Source organism: Manis javanica, chromosome 18 (genome assembly GCF_040802235.1).
Source record: "Manis javanica isolate MJ-LG chromosome 18, MJ_LKY, whole genome shotgun sequence".
NCBI classification, from domain to species: Eukaryota; Metazoa; Chordata; class Mammalia; order Pholidota; family Manidae; genus Manis; species Manis javanica.
This window is the reverse complement of record NC_133173.1, coordinates 14,767,676-14,783,810: the sequence shown is the minus strand read 5'-3', so window position 1 is coordinate 14,783,810 and position 16,135 is coordinate 14,767,676. Positions and strand designations below refer to the sequence as shown.

The 16,135-nt window shown below is 46.2% G+C and overlaps 1 protein-coding gene across 6 annotated transcripts in view; it reads left to right on the top strand.

Annotated features, from left to right (window-relative positions):
• Positions 1 to 16,135, top strand: part of ADAMTS17 (ADAM metallopeptidase with thrombospondin type 1 motif 17) — a 313,719-nt gene that overhangs the window by 204,298 nt on the left and 93,286 nt on the right. For 4 of the 6 annotated variants that reach the window (XM_037000598.2, XM_073227012.1, XM_073227013.1 and 1 more), the window contains exons 15-16: positions 8,272 to 8,392; positions 12,180 to 12,248. In XM_037000598.2, coding sequence (XP_036856493.2) covers positions 8,272 to 8,392; positions 12,180 to 12,248 — 190 coding nt within the window. The remainder of the gene's footprint in view (positions 1 to 8,271; positions 8,393 to 12,179; positions 12,249 to 16,135) is intronic. The other 2 variants (XM_037000599.2, XM_037000600.2) reach the window with 1 other exon arrangement.

Genomic DNA, 16,135 nt, shown 5'->3' with positions numbered 1-16,135 from the left:
CTCTGCAGAGTTCTTGCCAACGTGAAGGCATTTCTAAGAGTCCTGAAATTTTTCTGGCCGATGGGGTCCATGTTAAGTGGGCAGCCATGACTTCTGCTCTCAGCGATGTGTGCCAGCGGGCCCCCTCTACATGTCGGTTCTAGTCACAGCCTTTTCAATTAGGTAATCTTCCCTGGACCATGACAGCAAAACTTGCAGTTATTTAGTTGGTTCAACAGGGATGAGATGCCACTCGAGATATTTTAGTAGCCGTAAGTCTGTGGTCATCAGAACATCATCAGGCCAGAGCCTGCCCAGCACTTGGGTGTGGTGAGAATGACTTGGGTACACTCAGCTTCCCGGTCCCAGATGCCACCCCGACCATCACAAATGCCTTTACCGTTGTCATCATCATCATTATAGTTACTGATCCCTGCCCTGAAACTAGCACTAAGCAGGCCTGACCCCTCAAGGCAGGCACCCTGGGGCACAGAGATGTAAACAGTGGCACCTCTCCCAATCCTCTATGACCAGTGGGTGGGCTCATGCTCCTTGGAACCTCACCCTGCGGATGCGAAGACCCCTGCCTGCTATTTCTCAAAAGTACTGTCTCCCCTGTGTAGATGTGTCCCCAGTGCCGCTGCCTCCAGGCAGCCCACCAATTCTAGTAACTGAAGGCCACCATCTTCCCGGTAGGCAGTGATAGCAACTACCTGAAAGCCCTTCATGAGATGAAAACCCTGAGAAATGACTTGTTTTCTGAAGGAAGTTAAAAATACCATCTGTAACTTTTCTAACAGTACTCATTCTTCAGAGGGAAACTATAAAAGTTAACTTTAGCCCACTGAGAAGTCAATACTCACAAAACTCCAAATTTGGAAAGTCGTAGCTAATGAAGTTCTATAATAAAATGGAGCATACTTAAATAAGATTATAAGAAATTAAATACAAGTACAGTATGTCTAGTTACAGTAATTGCCAAAATGGGATATTCTAGATTCCTGTGGTACTTGTGAATGAGTAAAGCAAGGAAAAGAGAAGAATAGTGATAATATATATTTAAAAAAAAGTCTCAGGGGTTTAGTGAGCAGAGGATCTATACCTATTCACTGATATAATTATCTAATGATAATAGATAAAAGGTAGAAATTATCCACATTTTATGTTAGATAGCACTTAAAGAAATATTGCCACAGTTCATTTATTAGCTTTTTCCTCTGTTCCCCTCAGCCATAAATTTTGCTATTTTGGGGTAGCTAGAGGAGTTCTGGGAAATTTTGAGAAACATAGCAGCTAGGTGGGAGGGAATGGAAGGGACTAGAGGCTCCAAAATGGCATTTTGAGTAGATTCCACTCGACTCCAAATAGCAAGCTGATTCAAACCATAACATGAAACATGGAAATACCATTTTATTCTGCTTTTATGAGGACCAAGTTAAGTTTCATTTCAGTGAGTCACAAATTACTTAACATGCTGAAATGAAACTTAACAACACTCATAAAAGTGGGAGTGAGTTGGGGGAAGAAACACAAACATTGTCTATTTTTCAGCAAGTCTCTGTAAATCAGGAATCCCATCATTAATGATTCCTACTGTTGGCCTCCAAAAGCAAAGACTCCAAGCTACTGACCCTCAGTGGATGAGTCAAACTACTGGACAGATCAAAATATACCCAAGACCACATATGCTTGGCTTTTCTTTAAGGACCTATCAGTTTATGAACACTTGTAGCCAGTGTACTCTGAGTAGGGTCACACTTCCTTGGGACCCGAACCTGTGTATACATCCTGGGCTTGATAAGCACCAAAATGAAACATCTTCAGGGTCTGAAAACTTCTTCAGTGGAAGGATTGTTTCTGATTACCTGTGTTTCCTCAGAAACTGACTTGGAGAAGAGCCTTTGATTATGTATTGAAAAGAGGAAAGAAATGATTAGATGGTGGATGGGTGACCTGATCTTAGGACCTGAATGATTTTGGAACCTGGAGCCCTTTTCAGTGGACCATTGAACTGTCCAGATTTTATTGACCTTCCATTTTGTATACAGTGGTCTATTAGGCCATTAGAAATACTGGTGGAACTTAGGAGAATTCTAAGAGACTCTGGCCTCAGAGTCCCCTTTCATAAAGAAGGGGTAACCAGCATGCAGGAAAATATACCAAGTATTTGTGCGTGGGCCTGTATTTTAAATCCCCCCGTTGTTGCTGCTTCTCTCCGCATCATGACCCTGCAGCTGACATCACTGAATTGCAGTGACTATTGGTGCTGAACCTTTATTAATAACAGTGCCTTAAACTCTGAAGTCATCCCCTGCACCCCTTGTATTGGATTAACCTTCTGTAACAACTTCTGGATGAAGCCAACAGACTGTGAGCCACACGTCCACTCCTGTCCCACCCCAGGACTCCACTAACCCGTGGGAAAGGCAGTATGGCACAACCATAATGGTGAAGAGAAGCAGAGGCCACCCTTCAGCAAGAAAAAGATACCACCTCTTTCTGGAGGATGGAAGTAGATGGACGTTTCATTGAAGAAACAAAGCATCAGAGGCCAGAAATGCAGCAAATGGAAAGTCTCAACTGACAGGAAAGCAAAATGCCTGAGGGAGTCTAGGACTTGGGGACGGAGGGTGACAGTGAGGCTGGAGATCTTGAGATAAGTTAAAGGCTCATTAACACGGCTGCGCGTGCCTGGCCCCGCGCTTGGAGCTTGAGTGGCTGTTAGATGATGATCTTCAGGCTAACTATGAGGGGCCTTCTTTCCAAAGTTGTGTTAGAAACGGTTCCTGGACAACTGGAGCAGGTGTGTGACCTCAGCACCCACCCTGCTGGGCTCGTGGGTGACCCCAGCTCTCCTTCCAGCAGTCCCAGTGAAAGCTACCACAGGACACCACCTCTATGTGCCCTGTTCTCAAAGATGAGCGGCCAGTCAGAGATCATCAGCTATTTGAAGAAAACCATTAGCATGAACGAGAAAGACCAAGAAAAACAAACAGAAAAACTGACCCTGGCAGAAAATTGAGATAATTATAGAATTGTGTATATAGCCAAATTATCAACCAATTGTGTGGGCAAAATTATTTTGAGACATGGGGGAACTCAGAAATTTTATTTTCCATGCAGCCATTCTGAAGAAATGACATGTAGTTTAACCAAACGAGTGAAGTCCAGAAAGAGGAAGAGGAGCCCAACACGGGGGAGGGGGGTGGGGGTGGAACTAACCCAGGAGCCCAGCACACGCCGGGCTCAGGGCTGTGCCGCTGTCCTGCAAGCGTCCACTTAACACTCCCATGGGAAGTCGGTGGCATCTCTCCCACAAGAGAGAGAAGATGAGGCGGTTGTTGGAAGAGAACTGCTAGGCTGAAGAAAGCAAGTGCTTCTTCCAGGCAGAAAACAAACAAGCAACAACAAAAAGACAGAAGCGAAGATCGTCCAAGCCTGTGCGAGACAGTCCCGGGAGTTCAGATACACCCCAGCTGCACCTGTGCTGTCAGGCTGGTGCCCAGAGGACCCACTTTGAAACCCAGAGTGTCCTCGTCCCAGTTTTGCCCAGGGGCCCAGCCTAAAAAGAGATGATCATTTTTATGCGTTTATTGAACACGTGCTTTGTGCCCAACACTGTGCTCTTCAGGGTGGGGGAGAAGAATACCAAGAACTCTAAGACACCCACCCTCCATGTGCTCACAGTCTAAATGGCTGCACCGTCCATGGCCCATCCCATACCATCCTCCAGCACCCAGTCATGAACCTGCAGCTTTCTAGGAGTTTTGCATGTTTCTCAGGAACCGCCTGTACAGAAAGGAACATGTGAAGGAACATGTGCTTCCCCCGCCAGTTCCTTGGATTGATTATGCTCCATGCAGTGGCCTCCCCTGAGTGCCTCGCACACCCTGACTTGGCAGCAGAACAGGGCTCCGACCAGGAGATGCTGACCAGGAACTTTAAGGCCCGCTTTGAAAGCTCCTAAGTAATGAGAAGCAATTGCTAGTGCATGTAGAAAAGAACCTGCCAGGGACCACTAGGACAACATGAGAAGATTCCAGAGTTTATTGTTTGGAGTTTCTTTCGGTTTATTCATCTTGTCTTCTCATAGCACCAAGCTTCACAAATACAACTGTTAAAGCTCCTCTGATATTTATAATTAATGACTTGAATTATATCCTATGAGTGCTTCCATTTGGGAAAAACAAATCCCACCCCTTCTAAGAATATCCTATGTTGCCTGCACTCACTGTTGAGCAAAGGGAGAAAATGCCACCACTGGCAGATTAGTTTGGCTATTGTTATTTGATTCTCAGATTTATTGTCATTCAGACTCATTCCTGCCCTCCAGTGTGTTCAGCGCCTAAAATTGTACCAAGCAGAGGGTGTCAGAGCCCACAAAATGGTTCCAGCCCCTGGGTATCCCAAATAATTCATTCAAAGGGTGTCCCTGCATGTGTCCCTGTTTGCACCTGACCTGAGAAGCCCTCTGGGACAGACATGCAAGTGGGGGCTGCTTAATATTCTGGTGGAGCCCCTCAGTGGGTGAGCTTCTGAATCCTAGTGGGAGGTGCATCTCCCAACAAAAGGGACAGAGGGAAGAAGGTGGTCCTGCTTACCTTATTCCCTCTCCTCCTTTTTTGGAAGAAGTAGGGATTCTCTAAAAGAAAAGGGATTGAGGACAACTACCTGTTGAGCACTACTACTCTCAGATAGGGTAATGATGGTCCCCAGCCCCTTAGAGGGAATATGGCCTGTGTGTAACCCCCATCTACCCTAACGGTGCCTCCCTCTCAGCAGGCCCCGAGCAGTGAACCCGATTGTTCCCAAACCAGAGGAGAGGTCATTTTTACAGCAACCCACTGAAGTTGAGGTTAATATACTGATGATTAGGATGGGGAAACAGAAGCTCATATCCATCATTGTCATTATCCTCAGGAAGTGGTGCATGGCAGCTACAACTTTGAAATACATTCACGGAAGAGAAGTTCACTGCCCACCTGCCGGGGTAATTCAGTGCTAATCCAAGGGCCAGTTAGCTACTGTTTGAAACCACATCAGTTTCTTGGTTACTTAGATGTGAAGTTTTAATGAAAGAAACTTATTTTTAAAATTAGAACAAAAAACCAGATGGTGAAAGAGGAGAGCAGTTCCTCTCGGTAACTACCTTTGACAATGTAACACATATAATAATGTGGGTCCTGTCAGTAAGGCCGTGGTGGACTCCAGGTCTGGGTCTCTATTTCATACATAGGTGGACAGGTTTAAAAGGATGGCCGCCCTGGACTGAGCAGCCCTTAAACACCATGCCCAGGTGATATGCAAGGCCGTCAGATGGAGGTGTATTGGGTTTTATAACTAGACCTTCTGTCATGCTGGAGCTGCCTGGGGATCATGACCTTGGCCTGAGCACCACTGTAAGGAGCTCTGCTCCCTGAAGGCATAGGGAAGCCAGCCGCTGCTTGCTTGCTGCTCTGTGGGCTCCCACACCCATCTAGCACCCCTCGGCCCAGATCTGCTTCAGCTCAGGAGTCCAGGATGGAGGCCACAGGGTTCACCTCCCCAGTGAGAGCTCCACGCATGGCCCATTCCAGGGGGCGTTTACAGGTACCCTGTGGACACGGAGAGCTCAGAATCTGAGAGCAGTAGCTGTCTCCATGAAGGCCTCTCTCTGAACTCCAAGCCCAACCTACTGTCCTCCCACATGCCCTGGGTGCACAGCCTCACCTGGGAACTCCTTGGAAACCCAGTCCTTCGGCCTCACCTCAGCACTGGGTGACCTGCCCAGCCCTCCAGGGGATTCCACCCCAGGGTGATCTTGCTTGTGCCCCTGGGCCTGGGAGAGCCTCTGTCTACCCTGGAAATTGACTTTCACAGGTCAAACCAGGGGAATTTGTTTCCTTTAGGGAGAGCACAGCCCACAGCAAGAATTGTTGGAAAGGGGCACACGTCTTATAGACTAACTAGCCCTCAAGACCAATAGCCCAGCCAGAAAAGAAAGCAGGTGGCTCATGTTCTAGAAAGGGTCGCCCCAGGTCTAAGCCCATGCTCTTTTGGTATTACATTGAGCCTCCTGAGAGAAATAGATGCTGATGAGATAGGTCCCACTGGCCTTGCCTGCAAAAATCCTGGATTCCTGGGGAAGAGGCCATGGCTAGGTCCTCACGGGCCAAGCTCGCATGGTATAGACTAGCAGTGCACTTGGAAGCCCCACCAGCATCAGGGCCTTGCTGGGCTCCCAGCTGACACTGATTCATCCCTGAACAAAGGAAATTAAGTCCAAACTTTGCATCTCAAACTTTGGATCCTATGAGGTCCTGAATCACTGCTGGTTGGGGCCTCCCAATGTCTCCTAGCTCTTTTAAGTCCATATAACTCCAGGGGAAAATCCTGGGGCAAAATACCTTTGAAACCGAAATCAATCAAAGGGAGAAATAAAGTGGGAGAAACCCATTTATTGCTTATAAGCAATTGTCCACTTCTGTTCTCCCTTGTCTCTCGGGCTCTGGCTGCAGAAGAAGGGACCCCAACCAACCTCTCTGGTCCACATATGCCCTGGCTTGCCCTTGTAATAACTTATTGGTATCTGGAGATGGACTACTTCTCTCCACCCCTTGGAAACACCTACTAATATGGAGATGCACTTCAGGCGAGAGATGCTGGAGATATTGCAGTTTTACTCAAAGCCCACTTCTCTCCATCTACTCCTTTCCTGGCCTCTGGCTGCTAAAGCCGTCAGTCTTGCCCTTTACCTGTTTTTATAACTTTGTACACATTTGAACTTCATTCTTCCAAAGGCTGCCCTTTGTTGTCATAATGGTCATTTTTGGACTCAGTCTGGTCAGCACTGAGCATATCTTCAAGTCTTTACTGAAATACGCTCAGTTACGCTATCATGTTTGGACGCAATCATTTCCCATTAACTTTTCCCAAGGGGACGAAAGGACCCAAGGGCGAGACTTCAGGACTGTTGAACCTCTCACTGTTCACAAAGCGTGCCGCAGTGCAACGGGTGTCTGTGCTCCCAGCCGGCAGCATCAGTGTCTCCTGGGAACCTGTTAGAAATGCACATTCTCAGGCCCACCCAGACCTGCTGGATCAGAGACTCTGGGGATGGGACCCAGCCGTCTGTGCTTTGACAGCCCTCCTGGTGAGGCAGATACACACTCATGCTGGGGAACCACTCCCCTGTGAAGCAGAGGATTCTGGTTCAGCTGGTGGGCCCTGGAGCTGAGCATTGGCCTCCAGGAAGTCTGCTGCCCAGCAGGCTCTGCTCTGCCCCCTGCCCTTGTCAGAGCTGGATATACGGAGCATGTCTAGCTTGCTGGCACCCGTCCGGACAACACGGGAAAGAGCAAAAGCACCTCGGCCTGGGTTATCAGGCTGTAGCATCCATTACAGCCCGAAGCACCAATCCCAGTGCAGGTAGAGGGCAGTAGGGAAAACCAGTTCTTGTTTTGGAAGTATTCACTTAGGGGGAAAAAGGTGCAGGGGAATTTCAACAATGTGACTAGTAAATAATCACACACCCAGTGTTTATCAAAACATAAACTGAGATATGTTATTTTTCAGCATATTAAATTCTCATGCATTTTTTTCAAGAAACAGGAGTTCACAACCTTTCCCCATTTTTCATGAACTGAGGGGTTGCGCTGCCCACAGCCACCCAGGACTGGGTCACCCTCCTCTACCCTCAGGACACACCTTGTTGAAAAGTTCTGTAAGAGGGGTTCTTCTTGGGCTAGGTCTCCCTAAGTGAAAATGGGGGCTCATTCCCAACCATGCCTGAGTGAGCAGGCTTCCTGACCTTGGCAGAAAAGCCAGTGTGGTTTCTGCTGTCTTCTGAGACTGTAGGCTGTGCCAACCAAGAAGCAGGTGCCCACAGCCCCAGGGGAACATAGCTCACTCACGTGAAATTGTGGCCTCACCAAGAGATGTGTGCGAGCCAGCCTTGCTCCATGCCCATGGCCTCTGCTCCAGGCCGTTCTAGGAGGGCCAGGCTACAGGCCTCCATGTAGAAAAAAAGTCTTCCCTGGGCTCTCCTTCGGAGGCCCCCTCCTCCCTAACAGATGCTAAAAATGATATTTGATAACTGTGCGCATATAAAGACAAATATAAAGCAAGCTGATTCTGTTCACTTTTTCTCTTCTGATTTTAAATTACAGTATTTTCCTGGGCCTCTGAAAGCATGGTGGGCCCCAGGCACCATGCCTGCTGAGCCTGTTGGAGGAGTCAGCCCTGCAGGGTACCCTCTTTGAAAAGCCCCGTGAATCTTAAACACAAAAATAACCCAGCACTCTGGTTCTTTAGAAAATCGGCTGTGATGGCATCATCGGGTCTGCGGCCAAGGAAGACCGGTGTGGGGTCTGCAGTGGGGACGGCAAGACCTGCCGCGTGGTGAAGGGTGACTTCAGTCACTCCCGGGGGACAGGTAAGCAAAAGGCTACAGAACACGGGGTTGCTGCAGCTACAGGACAACCTCCACATAGTGAGTATTTTTTCCTTTGCCTAAAAGTCAGTGATTGCATACTTTCCCTGCATTTCATATTTAAGGGCTAGTTGATAATATACAGGTGACCTAGCACTTCAGTTTTATGATTTCTGAAAGGCAAAGACAAACACTTTAGCCAGAATGATGCGCTCAGGTTCCTGGGAGTGAATAGTTCGGCCAGGTCACTCAGTGGTGCAGTCCTGAGGTCCAGGAGTCACTTGGAACTGCCCTGCGCCACCAGCTACCCTTATATTTATGTTAACCCAGCACACTCAGACGCCTTTGCCATATCATCCTCACCTGCAGATGGAAGACGCTGTGACTGTTTCAGAGTTTTCTGTCAAAGCAGAATGGTGTTCACGCACATCCCTGAAATGTACATGAAAACAGATGGGACTGCAGAGTAATGGAGTCCCCTGTACCCAGCGCAGGCCTCCCCCACACTGGGCTCAGAGAGGCCAGCCACAGTTTAGCTGGTGGGCCTTCTTAATCTTCCTGCTTGAACCATCTTCACAGCTGTAGGCTGCTTTGCCCAGAGGTGGGAGGTGGTTTCCCACGTCCTGTCCTGGGGGACACCAGCTTGGGATGTCCAGGGAAGTATCTAGGTTGGTACTGGAGGAGGAAGACAGGAGCAGGCAAGTCAACTAGAGGGTGAGCTTTTCTCAAAGCCTCCATGAGTGTCCCCTCCCCCAGTGCTACCAAGAGCAACATCACCAAGATACCTTGTTGCAGTATAACTGGAAAACATCTATTGTACAATGGCTTTGGACAGCTGTGCAGTTCAGTCCACCCAACAAGAGAACAGAATCACAGTCAATCCTCCCTGCCCCACAGAACAGGCCTTGGGGTAAGGCAGAGAGATCTGTGTATGTTTCCCCTTTTGTCTAGAAGACCTAGTCTAGGGGAAATGTTCCTCCTAGACACCTTGTGGAAAGGGCAACCTCCTCCCTAAACTTTTTGCAGGATCTTGAGGAAGCAAAACCAGAGGCAACTGCATGTCCAAAATCAAATTTTAAAAATTATATCTAAAAGTTACATGCAAGTCTCATTAAGGGCTGGTTTCTGGGTTTTAAAGACAGATGTCCAGTCTGCAAAACAGAAGCTTGTGTGAGAATCTGTGCCTGCTGCATGGCTCCTGAGATCACCTGAAGAAGGTGAGGCTGGAGCGAGTCAGTCTCAGGGACCCTGCCCGCCGAAGCTGCACCGTCCAGTATAATGGCCACAGAGCATTTAGGTCTATTCAGAGTTTACTTATAGCTAATTAAAATCAGATGTATTTAAAAATTCAGTCCCCAGCCCCACTAGCTTTACTTCAAGTGCTCTGTGACCACGTGGGGCTAGCAGCTGCTGTGATAGCAGAGAAAGAGAGCATTTCTGTCACTGCAGAAAGTTCATTTGGACAACACTGCTCTGGAGTGTTGGGTATTTTCTCTTTGTTTTGACATGTCAGATGCCACTTGCTCTGTTCGGACCCCAGTTTGCCATGAGACTTTGACCTTGCCTACTGTGCCTAGAAGGGCAATTAAGAACAAAACCTCTGCAGTTGGCAAGTGTTTACTATAGATATTTAAAAACAACAGCAAAAGGACACAGTAGAATCCTTATTTCAGTGGAATGTCGTGCTGATTCCCAGTAAACTGAGCGGACTGCAGATGCTCCATTCCGTGGAGGCAGGTGGAGTACAGCCGTGCCCGCACCCGTGCCCTGGGCAGCTCTGTAGAACACTAAGGAAGGTTCCACCACCCTGCATGGAAAATCTCCACCATTTGCAACGTAGCAGCTCACTTCCAAGAGAACCCAGGTCGGGGCAAGTGTGTTCTCTCTTCTCCCAGGGTCTAATCCGTTCATTGGCCCTTCATCTTGGCATGAGTGGACTCATTCCTCGGGTCACAGGAATGTCCTTTTCTTCTGCTATTCCCTTTCTCATCACCCCCATGCCTGTCCTCTTCATGCACAGGAGGAAGGGTGTGTGAATGTGCAGCCTTCCTCCTGGGGAGGGCAGGCCTGGGGGCCACAGCAGCCAGACCCCCATGGGAGTACAGACAGCTGTGGAAGCTTCCTGGGTGTGGCTGTCCCCACCCTGGTTTCCTTCCAGCTTCTGGGACACAAAAGCCTTAGCAAACCTCCAGAGAAAGATAAGCACATGTGAGCTCTGCCTACCTGTAAAAGTTCTGTCCTTTTGAGCTGTTGCCAGGTGTCACCCCTTTGCTTTAAATGCTCACAATTGGGGTCAATGAGCATAGTACATATCAATGTGGATTCTGTTTATTGAAGGTGTGCATGTAATGCTCACTCTCATATGAATGAATCAATATAATTTCATCAAATACAAACCTGGAATCATGGTCTGACATTCTGGAATGCACATACATGTACAGAGATACTGGCAAATGCTTACCCAGAGTTCATTCACCCAGTAAACATTTACCCAGCACTACTACAGTTTATGCATGAGGTATAAAGAAATAAAAGTTAACTGTCACCAAGTTGGTCACAGTCAAAGGAAGGGACTCCCAGGCAAACAGCTTGAGTCCATGTGTGAGAAAGAAGCAACTCAATGGAGGGGCTGTGGGTCCCCAAATTCTGGCAGGGCACCTCGCCCAGGCCTGCAGTCAGATGAGGGTGGCCTCCAAGCCCTACAGAACAAGTAGAAATTAACTTACAGTGGAGGTGGGGGAAGGACATTACAGTCTGAAGGAAAAACCCAATTTAGAAATGGTGTAAAGCCCCCAGGTGACTCCAAGTGCAGCTGGACGAATTCGTTAATCCTGTCAGTTTAGATAGGAAGGTAACTTTCATCTCTGCCCAGCTCCAGAGACAGGGAAGGGGGAAATATCTTATCACCCTTAAGGGTGACTATCAAAGAGAAATACCATAACAGAAAGATAAAAAGGAATCAAATGCAGGATTTTTGCCCAATTACATGAAGTCCTGACCCTTGTCTGAACTCTTCTGGGTCCACTTAGCTAAGTTCTTGAGCTGCAAATGCAGAGCAGACCCACACTGGGACAGGGCCCACGCCTCGCAGGACGTCCTCTCTCATCCTCTAGAGGCCCCAGTGCGAGTGGGGATATGGCAGACTGAGTGCAGCTTGTTTATTTCCCTGTTGCCCCCCCAACTCTGAATACGTAAGGTCCTCAGAAACTCAACCATGGAAGGAATCGACTTGAATTGGCTGTCATGTTACTTTTCTGATGGATGAGCTGCAAAATGTTCAAGCCTTTGCTTCAAAGAGTGATTTTTTTTTTAAATCAGTAATTTTAAAGTTCTTGCTATGATGTTTTTCACTTCATTCATTAAATTGTCATTTTAATGTTATTATCTTTATTCCATGCTGCTCCTCAGCACTAGAAAGGTGACTGGTGCATTGGACATCCAGGACACATCTGTGTTGAAGTCCCCATCAGGAACCAACCGTAGTGCCCCATGGGCTCTGCATCCCTTTGCACTTTGTTCTCAGAACCTTCTCAAGCAATCAGTTCTTAAAAGGGAGGGTAGTATGATCTATCCCTTTGGGATGCAGAGAGATGCACATGTCACATCTTTATTCAGTAAATTACCTTTAGAGCCTCTGCCATATGCCAAGTTCTGTGCTCCAGTCTTTAGGTCAGTGTGTGATAATGACACATACTGACTCTTCTCTCCACTGTGATTAAGATCTAAGATCTACAGCCTCAGTTTCTGAAATGTGCATACCAACCAATTACAATGTATTTCTTTTTCTCAGCCAAGAATAATCTCTGTACCAAGGTATCCACATGTGTGATGGCAAAGGCTGTCCCCAAGTGTTTCTCATGTAAGATGTGTGGATATTATGTGCTGCATTAGTGGTGACATGCCTGGCGTGCGGTTCTTGCCTCGCTTCCATACCTGATTGTTTTCTGAGCAGACCCGGTGGGAGTGAGTCATGCGTGAAGCCATGGGTAAACGCCAAGGCCGTTTATCACTTATATATCATTGATGTTTAAGACCAATTTCCAAAAAGAAGAACTACAGAATGAAACCAATTTTAAAGCTGTAAAAGATAAAGAGTCATGCGATTGGAGGCCAGGCAGAAACATGTTAGTGTGCCACTCTCTTCAGCCATGTTGGCACTTGGCTTAAAATGCTAAGAGGTGCCAGAGAAGTTAGCCACAGATGCCACTAGTTTCCATATTACTCCACAGGGAGGTTTCCCAAAGGGCAGAGGGCATTTGGTGACACCCTCCTGGTCTTTATGCTGGAGATAAAGGTCATGGCTTTGCTTTGTCCCACCTGCACTGACCTCAGATTCTAAGAACTGAACGAGAATATTCATCTAGCCTTAAGGCCTTCCCAAACAATGACTTCTTTTTAATTTGACCCAGAACAGCCTTTAGGGATAAACAAAGACTGTAATATTCTCATAAACAACTTATAAAATGAGAAAACTGTAAACTTACCCACAAGCCTCTCCAAGCATTTTGTAATTATCAAAAAAAAGAGGAAAAAGAATTTGATTTTTTAAAATGCGCTTGCTACAACCTTGTAAAAATGTCCACATAGCCAGGGTGTTACCTATATTCCATCACAGTATCTTACCAGTTCAAAGGTTTTCTTCTGAAGAAAGTAAATGCTATGGAAAACGCAAGGAAAAAATGAGACCAAATCATCTGAGGGTGAGTCTACTTGGAAATTCAAATAGAAATTATTTTGCAGGGAAAAACACTCATAGACTGGTGATATGCTGTTCAGAAGATTTGAGGAAAGTTTAAGGTTAACATCACTTTGAAGTTCCTTCTAACTACTTGTCCTTACTGCAAAAATGGCATGTTTTCCTAGAACAATGGCACAGGCATTGAATTTTATCCATGGCTTCCTCATGAAACCAAATCACGTCCCTCTAACTGAATTTCTCTTGCTTAATGGCAGAGACTAGAATGGGAAATCCAAAGATTTCTTGCTACTTTACCTAAAATGTGACTATCCTGTGACTTCTTAGAGTAAATCCCCCCTTTAATTATATTTCATGCCCAGTCGACATGGTGGCGCCTGGCGTCTGCGTAGGAGGATATCTGGTATGAGAGACGGCCAGGTGCTTTGGGCTGTGGTGATGGGACTCTTTCCTTTGCTGGTCACTCTTCACACCAACCTCAGGATGGGCTTTGAGCTCTGGGTCAGAATAGTGGTCACTGGAAAAAAGGACAGTGAGTTAGACGTGGATTCCTTGGTTTATGGACAGACGACCTGCCTTTCATTTCAGGGATTTTTCCTTTTCATTGGTTCCCTCCATTTCATGAGCAGAGGAGCTTGTCTTAGAAAGGTTCGCAGGGCCCACCTGTGGCAATGCCTCCCCTGCCCTGTTCTGACTCAGAGGTCACCTGGGAGGAGCCTCACCTGAGCTGTGCATCTACCCTACGCTTTTCACTGCTCATCAACCTCTGCCCCTGCGGGCACGTGAGAAAGGAGAAGAAATAAGTGCCTTTTCAGTGTTGCCTCTTGTGCCAAAGTTTAACTTAAAAATAGGCATGGCGACCATGTATTGGCTGTAAATAATGCCTTGCTGTGGATTGTGGAAAATCAGCTAACCTGGACCCGGCAGATGCATCTATTTGCCTCAGATTCTGCAGCTTGGTGATGCTAACGCCAGCGTTTGTTGGTCACAAAATAGAAAGTTTCGATGCGACAGCAGCCTCTGTCAGTAAATAATTCAGCTCCCTAGGCAGATCTCATTTCCAGGTCAGTTTTGTGATTTAAATGGAGGTTCCTCCAAAAAAAAAAATAGATTTTCATTACATTGACCCTGAATTATTTTATCTCCATTTTTGACATGATACTGTCTTGTATGCCTGAAATAACTCTTCAAACTCCCCAAGAAGAAATGAATTTCTCCAAGAGAAATTTCTGTACAAAATCCAGAGATGTAATCCTAAAAGATGGGTTTTTAATGGCCCTACTTTTTAAGTAGAGAAGCATTCCTAGAGTAAAAACTTTTTCATTGAAAAACCTTGCCTCACCCAGTAAGGACTGGGCAGTGCAGGAGCTGTGTGCAGGCTGCTCAGGCCACTCAGGGTCAATGCTCCCCAGTCATAGTGGTTGGAAGGGATTTTACTGGAGAACCACACCCCTATTAGTTAAAGTCACCCTATCCTGCCTGCGAAGCAGGATGGATCAGGGCACAGGAAGCAGACGCTTGCTACCCTCTAACTGGACTGTGTGTACATCCGTGGAGTCTCCCCAGGCATCAAGGAGAACATGTGTTTGTAGACCTCTGAGGCTGGATCTGTAATAACAACACCAAAAGCATTTGCTATCAAGACTGAAAGACACACTAAACTTTCTGTCCATGATGGCTGGGTGAACACAGTGCTTACTTCCTTGTCTTCCCAAAATCACCTTAAAATGAATGAAAAGGAACTTATTAAAAGGTCTAAGGAGAACAAGCACATCTCAGTTGAATGTTCGTATATGCAGGAATCAGAATAAATAGATTTGGTTGTGCTGCAATAAACAAGCAAACAGAACACACACGGAAGACCCCCAGATCTCAGTGGCTTAGCACAAACGTTTATTTCTTGCTGCATATCCAGCATGGGTTAGCAGGAGGCTCTGCTTATTGTGGCCACTCATGGACCTATACACAGAGATTTTATTGTTCACACACTGTCACACTCACTTTGGCAGGAAGAAGGGGACACAACAAATGAGGCCCTGAAGTTCTTAAGCTCCTACAATCACATCACTTGCACTCATACTTTAAGGGTCAAAGTAAGCCATGTGGCTACACATTTTACGAGGGTAGGGAAATGTATTCCTACTCAGGATTCCAGAGAGAGACCTAGGAATACTTGGTGGCCAGCACCATGACACACCACCTCTGGCAAACTTCTTGGTATTCCAGTATTTTGTTCCCTGCTCCCACAGCCGAAAGCCAGTCTGGACCATCAGGAAAACTTGCTTGTATACAGAGACAACCCGTCTGTGGCAGCCTTCTCAAATGAGTCTGCAGCACATCTGTGAAAGACCAAGATAACCTGGAAAAATGACCCATGGGAGAAAAAAGATAACTCAAATAACAGAAGTCCAAAATCTCTACTTACTATTCTTAGAAAGATTTGAGGTGTGATTTTATCTATAAAAGAAGTACAGAGTGCCCTGAGAAGAAACAATCAGGAAACAAAAAGGTCTCAAGAATTAAAAGTATGACTGTCAATGTAAAACTATGTGACAGAAGGCACCAAAAGCCAAGAAAGGACATATCACAGAAAAAAATATTTGCAACAAGTCTAATAAGTAAAAAGTTGGAGTCCGAACTACATTAAATATATTATAATAGATATGGAAATGCATCTTAGAAATTCCTGCTTATCTATGAAATAAAAACAAGACCCAGTAGAAAAATGGGCAATGCTTACAAATAAGGCAGTTAACTGGGGAGGAAATTGCAAATGGCCAGTAAGCATAGTATGGGAGAAGATGCAGTTACACTGCTAATGAAGGAAATGCAAATTAAATCTACGATGTACATTTTTTTCACTTACTGGATTAGCAAATATTAAAAGCGTTGATAATTTCGAGTATTTCGAAGTCTGTGAATAAACATTTATTCTTATATGGCATTGGTTGACTTATCTCTTAGTTAAGCTATCATGGAAGGCAATTTAGCTGTGTATTTAACATTGAAACTGCATGCATGTTTGACCCAGCATCTGGGTCAGATGTTTC